At 37.8% G+C, this 15,429-nt stretch overlaps 1 protein-coding gene across 3 annotated transcripts in view; it reads left to right on the forward strand.

Moving 5' to 3' along the window:
- Dcc (DCC netrin 1 receptor) overlaps positions 1-15,429 on the forward strand; it is a 1,023,267-nt gene that overhangs the window by 723,658 nt on the left and 284,180 nt on the right. For all 3 annotated transcript variants that reach the window (XM_040741618.1, XM_040741619.1, XM_040741620.1), the window contains exon 9: positions 12,344-12,498. In XM_040741618.1, the coding sequence (XP_040597552.1) occupies positions 12,344-12,498 (155 nt within the window). The remainder of the gene's footprint in view (positions 1-12,343; positions 12,499-15,429) is intronic.

A 15,429-nucleotide genomic window follows, 5' to 3' on the forward strand; every position in this document is an offset into this window, starting at 1 on the left:
TGGCTAAGTATTGAGCTGAACTCAAGAAAGCCAGTAACAGAGAGGGAGGACTGATTACCAAAGGGATTAAGACTGGGCTGGTTTACCCCAGAAACAGCTGACCTGACAAAGGTTAACTCTTGAATCCCAGGCTGATGCCTGGGAATCCAACATGGACTGATCAAGACCCCCTGAAATGGGGGTGTCAGTGAGGAGACCTAGATAATCTATTGAGCCTTGGGCAGTAGATCAGTATTCATCCCCAGTATACACATGGACTTTGGACTCCCATCCAACAATGTGAGATGCAATCTCACCCTGAACTCTTGGGGGAGGGTCTAGGCCCTGCCCTGGATGAAATGACAGACTATGGACATCCCCATGGAGGGCCTCACCCTCCCTGGGGAAATGAGGGGATAATGGGCGGCTGGTTGGGGGGAGGTCAAGGGAGGAGGGGAGGGAAAGGGAGAGGGACCTGGAACTGACTAGTGAAGCAACCTTGTTTCTAATCTAAATTTAAACTTAAAAATAAATAATAAAAAATAAAAAGTAAACATTTAAAAAAATTGGAATTCTGTCTCAGAAACCTATAAGCTATGTTGCCTAGGGTCATTGAGTGGTTACCAGTCAGGAATTAATAGTGGAGTATCTCTCTCTCTTTCTCTTCCTCTCCTCTTTTTCTCTCCCTGTGTTAATTTTATTGATTTATAATAGACTAGACAATCTTATAATGGGTTCTTGCATACTGAGGAGCACAGAAAGTAGTATTTGCTCAATTCCATCCTGACACCAAAGGTTTAATCCTCCCTGGAGAGTCCAGCATGAGTCTCCTTTGAAAGGGTGAAGAAGTTAGATTCTACAAGTAAGGACAGCAACAGTAGTAACACTCATAGCAGAAGAGGGCAGCTTGCCCACACTTGCAACATTGCTGCTTTTGTTCTACCTTGGACTTTGCTTTATTGTCCTACCCCAGCTTTTTCTTCATTTTACTGTCCTACATGCTGTCTCTGGGAAAACATTCATTGACATACACAGATCATTGTCTTATTAATTTTCTACTTGTCTCCTAATCCAATGAAGTAGATAATCAAGATTAAGAATGAAAAATGGTGATTTGGTTTTCAGTTGTGTGGTAACAACAGTGTTCAACATGAAAAGTTGTAATGAATATTAAATGATGTTCATAAAAGTGCCTGAGACATTAGCTCTTTGCCAGTGCCAACAAAAACACACTGTTATTGTTAACTAGTTCCACATATAAATCATTGTGTGGGCTCCAAATTTAAAATAAATGAAATACAGAGATATTTCCTGACTCTTACTTGGAAGAGGATTTATTGCTTTCCTAAGCATTATCCCATTTGATCCCCAGATAATGTAGTTATGATAATTTCCATTTCACAGAGGAGCATGTTTAGAAAGACTGAGAAATAGTACCTAAGGAGTTTTGCCAGTAGTAAATAGTACAACCAGGGTTTAAATGCAAGGAGATCCCTTTACTTCAGGCACAAAATAAGAGATATTTCCTTTCAAAAGCTACAGTAGGAGTTCTGATGAGAGAATTAAAACATTCAATTTAATCCTCATAATGACTCTGTGAGATACTTAGATAAGGGCTGGTATCTTCATTTTGCAAATGAAGCATGGAAGACTCCCAGACACTCCTGGTGTGTTCAAGGTCACATGCTATTTTGCAGTGGAACAAAGCCAGGACCAAGTTTCCATCGTGCAGCACTGAAGTTTCATACGGCTCTTTGCTACCTCTGAAACCTGTGCTCACTGCCAAGGATTAGAGACAAGGCTTTTATGATTGACATGAGGGATTCATTTTAGAATTCCCTGAGCATTACATTTTCCAGCATGGTGTTTACATATTCTTCCCCTGCTCTTCAGAGTTGAGGGCTCTGCAGCTGATGAAGCCTGTTATCCATGAAGGGAATGTATTGTGATGGAAAGAGGACTAGACTGATCCAGGCACAAAGCTTGGTGACACCAGCCAGCCCTCCTCTCAGAGCCTCTGCTTCAGTTTAAAGTGTGAAGCAGACAACTTTCTTTTTTTAACTGAAAAATGTTTCTGGGACATTGACTGTGAGAATGATGATTTCACTCCTCCAAAGAATGTAAAGTATATTGAAAGCTAAAGCATGCCCTCTATAAAGGCTATATGTAAATGACCCATTCTTCATTTAATGAGCCAGTGTTGAATGTAGCTCATCCAGCACTGTATTGGAAACAATAGAGAAACCTCAGGTCCCCTGGAATTCTTTGGAGGATTGTCCTATGAAAAATTGCTGTGCTTTGGGCTAGATTTTGACCTACAGGGGTAGCTGTTACCAGATAGCAGAAGTTAGGCCCGAGGTCACTTTCATGGAAGCCACCAGGCTTGCATCAGGCCTCTGCAGAAGTCAAAGGAAGTGGTGACCTTGACTTAAAGGAAGGGTGACAGTGGAGGTGACAGTGGAGATAGATTGGATTTAGGAAGCAATGATTTTGAAATGAGGCAACGGATTGCGTTTGAATACAGAAGAATATAAAAGAATGGAGAGAGAGGAAGAGCAGAGAGAGGAGGAGGAGAGAGCATCATAAAGGAGGCAGGGAGGGAGAATCGCTGTGTGTTGGTGTATTCTTTTAATATTATTCTACTCATTTCTTAGAATGAAGGTCTTCTTATGTATCACTGGTTGATCTTGAACTCACAGCAAACACACTGAAGCCTGGGCTTCAAACATGTTATCTTTCCCTATCTCCCACTGCCTGCTGGCTGGGAATGTCATGACCAGTTCCCTGGGTAAATTCAAAATGCAGAAGTTTTGTGTTGTTCTGTGAGATTAGGAGGCTGGAAATGTCCAAGTTTGCAAAGAATACAGTTAAATTCAGTTTTAAACTTGGTGTATATGGAATAGTTTTACCACATTCTGTAGGAATGTAAGGTTTGTCTTTGAAGATAGTAACCTGTAGTTGAGAAAAGTTTGAGCCAGAGAAACTGGGGAGCAATCTGCAATGTGTGGGTGTTTACTGAAGCAGAGGAGGAAAGCTAGTATCACCCCAAAACCAGAGTAGGTGGCAACTCAAAACCAAACAGATTCATCATGAGGAAGGATAGTGAGACTAAGCAAGTAAAATAAGTATATGAAGCAAATGTTTCTTCTCACAAAACCATGATTTTTTTCCTTGCTACTATCATGTGTTCTTTTGTTCATTTCTTGGATGTATACTAAATGTCAAGGCAGAGATTGTAGCAAGCATAGTTTTTAAAAGTGTAAAACCAGAGCTGTGATTCTCACAATTCAAGAAAAGGAAAACAATGTTTAATTAATATCTAATAGAAATAGCTCTGACAAAAACAAAACAAACAAACAAAGCAAAACAGCAACACATTGTCAGAGTAGCTGGTAGTGAATTTTCTTGAATCTATTCCTCCAAAAAAAAAAAAAAAGAAAGAAAGAAAGATAGCAATAATACCAAAAGCCTTTGATTCCTTGACAGTAGGGAGTATAACATTTGAATATACTTTTTTTGAAAGATTTATTTTTATTTTGTGTTTATGAGTGTTTGAGTTTTATGTGCATGTGTATATATGCTACACATGGGTTAGAAGCCTGCAGACACCAGGAGAAAGAGTATCAGCTCTCCTGGAACTTGGTTAGAGACAGTTGTGAACAGTCACATGAGTTCTGGGAAGTGATCTGGGTGTTTTGCAAAACCTGCAAATGCTCTTAAACACTAGGCCATCTCTTCAGGGTCCAGAGTTAGGAGTAGTTACAATTGTTGTTAGTTGTGCCATATTACAGGAAACTTCATTTAATAGCTTTGATATATTTCCACAGTTGTGCTTTTAGCCTGATTTCCTGATAGTACCTCACTGTGTAGTCTCCCCTGGCCTTGAACCCCATTATCTTCTATCTCAACCTCTAACCTCAGAGCTTGTATTATACAGCCATGAACCACCCAGGTTTTTTTGCACTATTCATACTCACTAACTGAACAAAAATGAAAATAAAGTGCATAACAAGGCACTGCTAAAAATATTTTCATTAAAATACATAGTTTCTTCACTACAAAGGAATTAATGTAATTCTTCTCCCTGGAAGCAACTAATTAGGTACTTGGCACCTCATGACAGCATTTGTGTTGAACCATTATAACTAAATGCTGAAGCCCAGCACACTTAACTAAGGCAGAATATATTTATGTAGCAGAAAATTTTAGTTGCAAGTAAATCTCCAAAAGCAGAATTGTATAATCTGCAAACTCTATTCACCTCCAAACTATAAAACACAAGTTCTGAATCCAATCAATGTAATGCCAGAAAAAACAAATGAAAGCAATGACAACAAAAAACTTGCAAATAATAATATAAATGTTTACGTTTTCTGTTCCTAACAGAGAACATTAGACTGGAAAGCCTTCTCTAAGAAGCTTGCAATCTCCAATTTTCCTATAGTACAGCCATTCCCAGAAAGGGGAAATGACATACGAAATAGGACCTATTCAGCTAAGGATGGAATGTGAAGTTAAACACAGATTTCTAAGAATTTCTAAAATAATACATATGTGGAGATTTTATTTACATAATCATTTATTCTCAAAATAATATATGTAATCACTTCAAACTTATGGGTGCTTAACAGTCTCACTATTCTCTATACTCAGAATGTTTACATGGACATTAATAAACATTCTAATGTCATATCATATATACTGTATTGAATGTACAAACCAAATTTAATGACAATGTAGAGAGAAACTATTTAGGAACAGGGAGATGGCTCAGTGGTAACAGTACTAGCTGTTCTTCCAGAAAACCCAGGTTCAATTGCCAGCACCCACATGACAGCACACAACTATCTGGAACTCCAGTTCCAGGAGATCTGAACCATCATGCAGACATATATGCAGGCAAAAACAGCAATGTGCATGAAATAAAAATAAATAAGATTTAAAAAAGAAAGAAAGAGAAACACAGATTAGTGTTGCTAGAACTAAAGAAAGAGAGCAGGACACAGCTAAGACGTTGAATTTCAATTGTATCCTAATTGAATTCACTAGAAACAAGATTTTTGCCCACTACAAAAGGAAATACAAGTTGAAATATGGTGCCTACAGGCCCGTCAAATACACAAAACATGAGAAGAAAGGCAACGGAGAGACAACAGAAAGAATATGAATTCATAGAACAAGTGGGCTTTTCACAGTGGAGTGTGAAAAAGGTGGACCACACTGTGAGGATTGCAAGGAGGTCCTTTTGTATCAGCAACAGGATGAGGCAGGACACAAGGCTGGGGGAACAAATTAACAAATTGCATACATTAAAGAGAAGACTACCAGTGAAAAGTAGCAATAACTATCAAAATCAAGGGCAAAGACAAAACATTAGAAGAATTTAGCCTTATATTGCAAGCACCAACTACATTAGGAATGGCTTCCAGACCTAAGGACTTGCAATGAAAGTAACTTGTGCAACATTATGTCTCAGTGCAAATTTCCTGAGTATGCTCCCATGCTACCTTACTTGCTTTTTTTTTTTTTTTTTTTTTTTTTTTTTCGACACAGGGTTTCTCTGTGGCTTTGGAGGCTGTCCTGGAACTCGCTTGGTAGTCCAGGCTGGTCTCGAACTCACAGAGATCCACCTGCCTCTGCCTCCCGAGTGCTGGGATTAAAGGCATGCGCCACCAACGCCCGGCACCTTACTTGCTTTGTAAATAAAAATGCAACCGTGTTTAGGAGTTAGTATGTGTTACTGGGAGAAGTCTTTTCCTGAACTTCCTCATTTCTCAACTCCAGAAGCACTCTCCATCTCACAAGCAGTCGCAATTCTTATTCTCCAAAGCAGGAAGAATTCACTCCCATGTGGGGCTAGAGTTTATTTTTCTCAGGTGAATGAGCAAAAACAAAGTACATTTTGCAGAGAGAGGACATTGCTGTGTGGCAACGACAAGACCTGCTTGTAGTATCTAGACTTACAAGACTTGCTGTAGCATCTGTTCTGGAACAAGTCTGGGGCTGTCCCTTTGCTGGAATAGGCTTTCTTGGAATTAATCTTCACCCAGAGTTCACTCTTTAACAACAAGATTCACCAGATGCAACTAAGAGTGAACCTTTGTTGGATGGATTCCCAAAGACATAAGCTACTTGATTCCTCATCTTCAGCCAAGTGAACTCCACTGCCCACATCTGAGTTGAGACAGAAATGAAGAGGGCTTGTTTGACAGTGTATATCCTGCTTCAGACTGCACCTGAACCCTTGCATTTGAGGGCTCTACATGTTGGGTTCTTAAAAGAATATTCACTGATGGTCAGCAGGGCCTAGGTCCTTTCAGAAGAGACCTTGACAGTGAAAAACAGAACACCATCATTCAGTGATGGGGCAAGGACCTCACATTCTGTCTTTTTCAGGACTCCTGTGTATATCTGCTCATCCACAGAGGAACACTGGCTAGAGTGAGAATATAGCAAAGGTTTAGTTATTCACACTTCAATACAGACATGCTGAGATCCAGCCCCTTGAAATGATCTCTTATTCAGGACCTCAGAACACAAGATGCCATTCCAAACTCAGTCTTTACTTACTGTTAGGAAGAAATTTCCCATAGTTATTCATAACAATACAATCCCAGGAAATGTTATCAAAAGCCTCATGACAGTTTCCAGTTTGTGGCTAAAGATTTATTGCAGAAAACGCCATTTTCCCACAATGCCTTTGTACCTTTTGCCATATATCCCACCACTATGACCACAGATATAAGAAAGTCAGCTTGGCAACCGAAGTCCAGACAGTAGGAAGAAACAGAAATGTCATTGGATAATAGGGTTATAGCATTGAGCTTAGAGATTCCTATTTCCTCTTGGTGTCAGTTAGCAAGATTCCACCTTCTTAGAAATCTTCTCAGGTTCACTAGCCAACCTTCTTTAAAACTAGCAGAAGCTTTAGCTATGACCATTTGCTAAGCATTCATTTATTTTCCAGAACAGTATTAATCACACAGACAATGTGGACAATCCTTTTATTGTTGTTAGGGCATGTGCAAAGTCTCTGTACATTGTTTCTCCTTAACTGTTCCATTTACTAACTATTCAGATCTGAGGTTCCAAGTCCTTGTAACAATTTCGTTTGTTGGATGACATAGGAATTACTTCTCACAATGCTGTGTTGCTATTTTGCTACAGTAGTAAAATAAGAATGCAAACTGCAGCTAATAAAAAAAGTTCCACATTGCTTGCCAGGTGTCCTGCTTTTTCCTCAGTGGCATAACAAATTTGTACATTTAATTCTTTCATACTGTTTGTAGATAGCGCCCATTTTACCACCCAAGGCAATTGGGGAGCTGGCAAATGAAAAAACCCCTAAACTACCATACCAAATCCAGTCCAGCACTGATATATACTAGCTACATGATATTTTATTGTGTTTTTTGCCATGGTCTGGCCTGTATTAGTCCTAAACTGCAAGGGCCATCTATTCCAGGCTGATGTCTTCGAGGCTGTGTTCAGAACCATCCAAACAGCCCAGGGTTCAACCCTGAGTGGGGGAGTGTGGATCAGGGAAGTCCTAGCTAAGTGTGTAAAGAACGAGACAGAGACATCTTGTCATTTAAGGAGGGCTCTTAGTCCATACTGGAGACACTGGTTTATTCAAGCATTCTCTTTATTATTAATTTTTTTTATTTCTAAGTTTAAATTTAGATTAGAAACAAGGTTGCTTCACAAGTCAGTTCCATATCCCTTTCCCTTTCCCTCCCTTCCTTCCATGCCCTCCCCCCAACTCCCCCGTTATCCCCTCATTTCCCCAGGGAGGGTGAGGCCCTCCATTGGAGTGTCCATAGACTGTCATTTCATCCAGGGCAGGGCCTAGACCCTCCCCCCAAGAGTTCAGGGTGAGAGTTCATCTCACATTGTTGGATGGGAGTCCAAAGTCCATGTGTGTACTCGGGATGAGTGCTGATCTACTGCCCAAGGCTCAATAGATTACCTAGGCCTCCTCATTGATACCCCCATTCAGGAGGTCTTGATCAGCCCCATGTTGGATTCCCAGGCATCATCCTGGGATTCAAGAGTTAACCCTAGTCAGGTCAGCTGTTTCTGGGGTTACATCAGCCCAGTCTTAACTCCTTTGGTCATCAGTCCTCCCTCTCTGTTACTGGCTTTCTTGAGTTCAGCTCAGTACTTAGCCGTGGGAGTCTGCCTCTTCTTCCGTCAGCCACTGAATGAAGTTTCTGTTTCTGAGACTCTCTGGCCAGGGGATTGTAGGCTGGCACTCCCCAGATCTATGTCTAAAATCCATATATGAGAGAGTACATGCCATGTTTCTCTTTTTGTGACTGTGTTATCTCACACAGTCTTCTAGTGTCATCCATTCAAGCATTCTCTTAAATAGCTTTCTAGTACTCAGGAGAAGGCATCTATTATCATGTATATAGGGCTGACTAGGAAACACTTCCTTTAACCCCAGAGATGGTCCTAGAGTGCACATACACAAACCTCTTGTAACTCAAGTCTCACTAGTCCTCAGGTGTGCCTCACTGACCCTCAGGCATGTCCCAGTGATGGGTGTGGGGCCTAGGTCTATTGTTACACAAACTAGAAGTCATTCTCCACTGTAGCCAGGCTATCCTCAGGTAACTAGCCAAAATCTAAAAGACAATAGGAGATTTGAACTCCCGAAATTGAGCTGAGGCCTGTACCAAAATATCATATTCAGCCCCCAACAGGTTTACTTTGACATGGTAAGCAGATTTTTTTTCAAAAGTGACACATAAAATTGGAAATGTTGTGCAAGACTATAGTCAAGGAAGATCCTGGAGTGTTGCCACAAGTTGAAGACAACCCTGGCAGACATAATGAGTTTCTGGCAAGCCTGCCTTAAAAAACAAGATACTGTCTCAAAACAAAATAAAGCTAAAAAAAATCCAAGTTTTTAAATTAAATCACTGCTTAAACAAACTATTGCAAGTCTTCATCGAAAAGAATGGCAATCCATGCAGTGTTGCATAGAGAATTGTTCAGGGAACATCCACAGAACTTTTATGGCAAGCTCAAGATAATCTTATCTGCACTTTTTATAGACAACAGCCAAAGAATGTTTTCTCAAGTTGCTTTATAAGCACTTTGTGTGACATTGAAGTATCAGTTAGCCATATCAGCCAATACTTTAATTTTTTTGAGACAGAATCTCCTTATATAGTCTTCACTGGGCTGGAACTTGTTCTATAGACCAGAAGAGACAGCAAATTCATAGAGATAGATCTGCTTGCCTCTGTCTTCTGCCTGCTGAGTACTAGAGCAAAAGTTGTCCAGAACCAAACTGAGTCTTAAGACATATCTTGCAATTATGTATAACTACAACTGGTTTGGAGAACTACTCAGATGATAATGGTTATTATGGCAGCATGAGATATTTCTGTCATAAGATTTATCACTTTTCTTTGTATATAAGTGATATTTTCATTATTTGATATTGGGAATTATTAACTGATCATATCCAAATTTTTTATCCTTTTATCTATTTATATTGTCTTCCTTTCTCACTCTCTCTCTCTTTCCCCCTCTTCCCTTCCCTCCCATGGTGTGTGTGTGTGTGTTTAGTAGTAACCATGGAGGCCAGAAAGTGGCAATAAGTCACCTGGAGCTGGAGTTTTAGGCATTTGTGAACTGCCTGATATGTCCTATGATAGAATAGGAAGTACTCTTAGCACATACCCATCTTTCTAGCCTGTTTACTCACATTCACTTTTTAAACTTTTTACTTTGAATAAGCCTATTCAAAAGTTATAACAACATGATTTAGATAATATGTGTTTTATCCAAACTATTTAGTAATTATAAAATAAAATCAAGAGTGAAGGCTTTCTTTTCTATCAATAGTCATGAAGTCTATTGTGCAAATCTCACCTTTGATGGAAACTAAGCTAGTGAAGATCTAGAACAAATATCTTAGTATAATCTACAATGTATGAGAGACAAATTCACTCTCACAATGATTTTCAAATGCCCATTATTCAATTTTTGCCTTTAAGACATCATATATACTAGCAAAAGTAACCAAGACCCAAATCAGTGCCTTGTTTCCCTGATACTATATTAAGAGGATGGATCATCACGTCTCTGAATCCTTTGGGAAAATGTATCTCTAAATCTCACTTATGCTCCTGTAAAAGACTGGCAATCAAGCATATCTGTCTATACCAAAGAATTCATGAAACACTAAGTTAAAATTCTACAAAGGTCAAGAAAGGAAATAGGACAGAAAATAACCACATCCATGTGCTTTACCTTCGTAAACTGAACACAGGACATCTCATTAAGAGGATTTCATTGTCTTTCAGCATTGATTATTTATATTTTAATTGTGCATATTTCTGGAGGACCCTATGATACTTTGATGTATGTATAGAATGTATAATGATCAAATGAGGATGGTTGGCATTTTTTTCCATTGTTCAAGACAGGGTTTCTCTGTATTGCTTTGGAGCCTATACTGGAACTCACTCTGTACACCAGTTTTGTCTCGAACTCACTGAGATTCTGCCTGCCTCTGCTTCCCCAGTGCTGCGATTAAAGGTGTGCACCACCAAGACCTGGCGATTATTGATCTTTTTATTTCCTAAACCTGTTTTATCATTGTTGTTTAACACATTGCAACTATATATACTTAAGAAGTATAGTATGATATTTCAGTAAAGCACAATGTGTAGTGATCACAAAAGGTGAATGGATGCTTCTCTCACTTTATCATTACATAGTGTTTAGAGTTCTAAGTAGGTCTCTGTTGCTGGAATATGCACCATGACCCAAAACAACATGAGGAGGAAAGGACTGAATACACCTTCCACTTCCTGGGTAGGTAGCTTTGAGGGAAATCAATAAGAACTAATGAAGAAAAATTTTGCTTGTTTTCTGTCTCAAGAACAGCTTGATTTCTTCTACAACCCAGACCTGCCTGCCTAGAGCTATGAACATCCACAGTGGACTGGTTCCATATACATCAATTATCAATCAAGGTGATATCTTACAGATATGGCCACAGAACTAGTCAATTATTCATTCAACATATGTTGGTCTTTTTGATAATAGTCATTGTGACTAGCACCAATGATACTAATATTTTGATTTTCATTTTTCTTGTGCTTTTCAAACATTTTCAACCATTAGTGCTTCTTTTGAAAACTATCTTTTTTTTAACTTTCCCAGTTTATAATTAGACATTTAGTTGTTACTATAGGAGAAGGATCAGGAGAAGAAGAGGTGAAGTTTTAGGTCTAAGGTTGAGGGAATTGGTCTCTACCAGATCCTGTTATAAATGCAGATAGGTCAGGAATCACCACTAATGCCCTTGGAAGCTTTGCCTTAAAAAATCAACTAAAAATTTTATATGTAACTAGTCAAAAATACGTGTCATTTTGAACGTCTCAAAAAATAAGATAAAACTCAATCAATGACAATATTAACATATGTATAAAGTCCTGGTGAGAACTTATAAAAACAGTATCTAGCAATAAAATGTGTGATATAATCCAATAGTTTCAGAATTTCTTTTTATAATCAATTATGTAATTAGGGTCAGTGAACATGTGCAGAAAGTCTAGAATCATCCTTTCAAAATATTTTACTAGTTCTTCTTGTTGAATGTCAGTGTCACCACTCACAGAGTTTGACCTCATTTATTGTGTGCTATAAATCACATCACAATCTGTAGATTCATTCTTTTCCAACAGGAGAAATGTCTTTGTTAGTGAACAGCTTGACACATGTAGGTATGGACTGAAGAACAAGGCAAGGGCACATGCCTGTATCATTACTTCTTTTTACAAAGAGAGAAATGTCATTTCTTCTTGTAACCATATTTAAAGAAATCATAGGAGCCATGTTTATAGTATTCCATCTATAAACAGAGATATTGTTCATCTGCATTTCACTTTACTACTAAAAAGAAAAGATGAATAAATGAATTGACAGTAGGAACCACAACCAATTCATAGAATAATTTAGACCTTGATTTCTCTCTTCAGCTGGACTTTGCCGAATATGTCTTCCTAACTAGTTTACAAACACTTCTTATTTCATTAGCTCTTTTCTTGTCATAACTTTTGAATACTAAATTCTAAAATGTCAAATAACAAGGCTTTAGCTTGTAAGTTGCAATGAAAATAATGATGACTTGAACTTTCTCAAACTTTGCAGTGTCATCTTGTGGTCTCTTTCCATCATTTAGTTTCTATTACAAAACTTAGAATTCCTGAATTTTATCCCAGAGTCAACATTAAATGGTAAGCAACCTTTTGGTTGCTCATTACCCTTGTTTACCAAACAAAGTTTGGGCTATTGCTTTCATTTTAAGATAATATTTCTCTTCAACTTGATTTCCTAGGGAGCGAGCTTTGAATACAACCCAGCCTGGGTCCCTTCAGCTTACTGTGGGGAACTTGAAACCAGAAGCCATGTACACCTTCAGAGTTGTTGCCTACAATGAGTGGGGACCAGGGGAGAGTTCTCAACCCATCAAGGTGGCCACTCAGCCTGAGTGTGAGTATGAAAATGGAGGGGCAATTTTAAAAGCATTTATTTTCATCTACAATGTACTTGCATCCTCTCATAGAACTTTTGAAGTGACAACATGGAAGAGAGATCTTTGTAACAACACATTTAACTTGAGCAGTTTTAAAAGTGAATTAACATTTTAATGAGATAGTCATCTTACTCAAACCATAATGTAAAAATTATGAGCTGGGAAGGCCCAAGTCATCCCCATAGCCTACATGTTTATTACCTAAGAAGCATCTTACCGAACCTAATAGTATTCCATCAACATCATTTCCATCAATTTTTCATATATTTGTTATTTTTCTATGAGCAATCTACTATTAAAGAAAAAAAACCAGTGGCATGGAACTTTTAATCTCAGGAACTTATTAAAAAACTTAAATATGCATCAAGTATACTAAAGAAGCTATCAGAAGACGACCCAGGACATTGGAAATATGGGCAATTGATTCTATTAGCTACATTGTCCTCTGAATCCAATCACTATATTAAACTATATAATCACAAAGTAAAAGATCTGAATACTTTAAAAACTTAAAACTTAATTATTTCTATTTAATGAAGAGTCCCAAGGAGACAGGGCAGTGGTTGTGCACACCTTTAATCCTTGCACTCGGGAAGGAGAGGCAGGCAGATCTCTGTGAGTTCAAGGCCAGCCTGGTCTACAGAGAGTTCCAGGACGGGTATAAAGCTACACAAATAACCAGAAATGTGGAAGACCCAAAGAGTAGCAAAAAGTGTATAATTATATTTGGTGAATAACTTATGTGTACCTACTAATATCCCAGACCATTAAAACACTTAGGAAGGAACATGCTTGCAACTTATTAACAGTACTTACAAATCTTGGAAACATCCTGAAGAAGTAAACAGCACAATATATAAAAGAAAAACATCCCAATGCAAGAACTTGCAGGAACTTGTTAAATAGAACACAAGTAGAGTTATGTTTCTGTTTTTGAACATGTTTCCAGAGATGACTATTGGTCAGTTCATTTTTTAATGCTTATAAATTTGAACGCACCATCTCAGAGCAACGTTGTATTAAAAGCACTAATAACATGTCCTAGTATCATTTATTCCTGCCCCTTCAGAAAGAAATAGAATAGAGTTGGCACAATAGTCAGTATTTAAGAACTGACTTACCATAACTAAAGACATGGGTTTAATCTGGCACTGCAGAACAAACGAACAACAAAGAAATCAGACTCTGACTCCTATAAAATTTATTTTACTTAGCTTCTGGCATACACTATGATGAAGCAATTAAATAACAAAATATCCAATCAAATGATCTAATTGGTGATATGATAACAAGTAAACAATTTTTCCTCAAAAGAATGAAAACGGAGATTCCCTTAGGTTTAGAGACACAATGCTGTCTTGAATATCTTTTCATTGAGGACAATAATGACCTTAGGATTTCTTTCAAATTTTTTTCTTTATTCACAGCATTTCATTTTGAATAGCCTCTGTTCTTTCTTAGTATGGAATAAAGACCATTTCCTTTGCAGTTGTATGTTGCACTATGACCTACCTCTGTTTCCCATGAGTTTTCATTGACTCATTTATATCTTCCTATATCATCATCATGAATATCCTTTAGGCTGCAGACAGGGAACTACACCCTTCAACTTATTTATACTGTACTCTGCAGCTCAGTTGCTGCATTTCTTATAGACATTGGGATAAATAAATTGCATTATCATGACTAATAGATGCTGCAGTAAATGACATTCTAGCAACAGAAAACCATCATTTGCATTACTTAGTATCACACCAAATAGTGAATAAGATGGCATACCCAAGAGATCCAGTCTTCTCCCATCTCCACTATTAATAAATCCACTGTCTGTATTTTTTAGAGGACATGTAGAGGTGTATTTCATTATGTGGCTAGAATTGAGAGTGACAAGAGGAGAAGTTTTGTCAATATTTTCCACTAGCAGAACCGTTTTATCTTTTGAAAGCAGATCCCATCTGGGTTTACCTTTAGTTGCTGATTTTACTGCTGTTTTCCCAAATGTGATGTAGCAATTGTATACTGACATTGCACAGCTCTTATACAAATTTAATGTCCAGATTTTAATTTTATTTGAGAAACCAGCTCCATTAGGAAAATTGTATTTTCAAAGAATAAAACTGGACACAAATATGTCTGCAATATGAATCTCCAGCAACTGTTTCTACAAGTGCATGCCTTCTGTGGTAATCATTTAGAAAGATCAACAGCCCAAGATCAAATTTATAAAATAATAGCCTAGAACAGAAAAACCTGGTTTATGTGAAGGTGTGTATCATCTGATTATATCTTCCTTTTGCTAAACCTTCGCCCTTTCTCCCTTGCTTTTGTGGTGTGTAATTTCTTCACTGTATTATCAGGCAGGATTTAAGTCCCTGCCTGACTAAGACATGTCTAATCTTTTCATACCACATGTGGCGAATTTTTGAATTATTATGTGGTACCCCATAAAATGCTGTAACAGCAATTTAATCATAAAGGATGTTAAAATGGACCACATACAGGCTCAAGGGACTAAGTTACAATACAAATCCTGTTTGCTGGATGACAATGCAATTATCTGCAAAACTCTTTTTTTAGTTAAGAATTGCAAGTAATGTTAAGTCTCCTACATTCTTTACTTGAAAAGATAGTGAAAGCCATCTCTCATATTGAGCAACTTAGAAATACACAGCATAAATGCAGAACTGTAATTATATTTTACTCCTTTGTATATTATTTTTTAATTATGGCAGGCTTCTACTTGTATGGTAGTTATAGTCAGAACAGCAATTACATCAGAGAATATTATTGCATGTATCATAAAGGCTATTTCTTAATTGTTGATATGTCATTCAGTTTTCTGAAGTCTATAAAAGCAGATATTATTTATTTCATCATTTCATAGGCTG

This window comes from Mesocricetus auratus, unplaced genomic scaffold (assembly GCF_017639785.1).
Source record: "Mesocricetus auratus isolate SY011 unplaced genomic scaffold, BCM_Maur_2.0 Super-Scaffold_6730, whole genome shotgun sequence".
Lineage (NCBI taxonomy): Eukaryota > Metazoa > Chordata > Mammalia > Rodentia > Cricetidae > Mesocricetus > Mesocricetus auratus.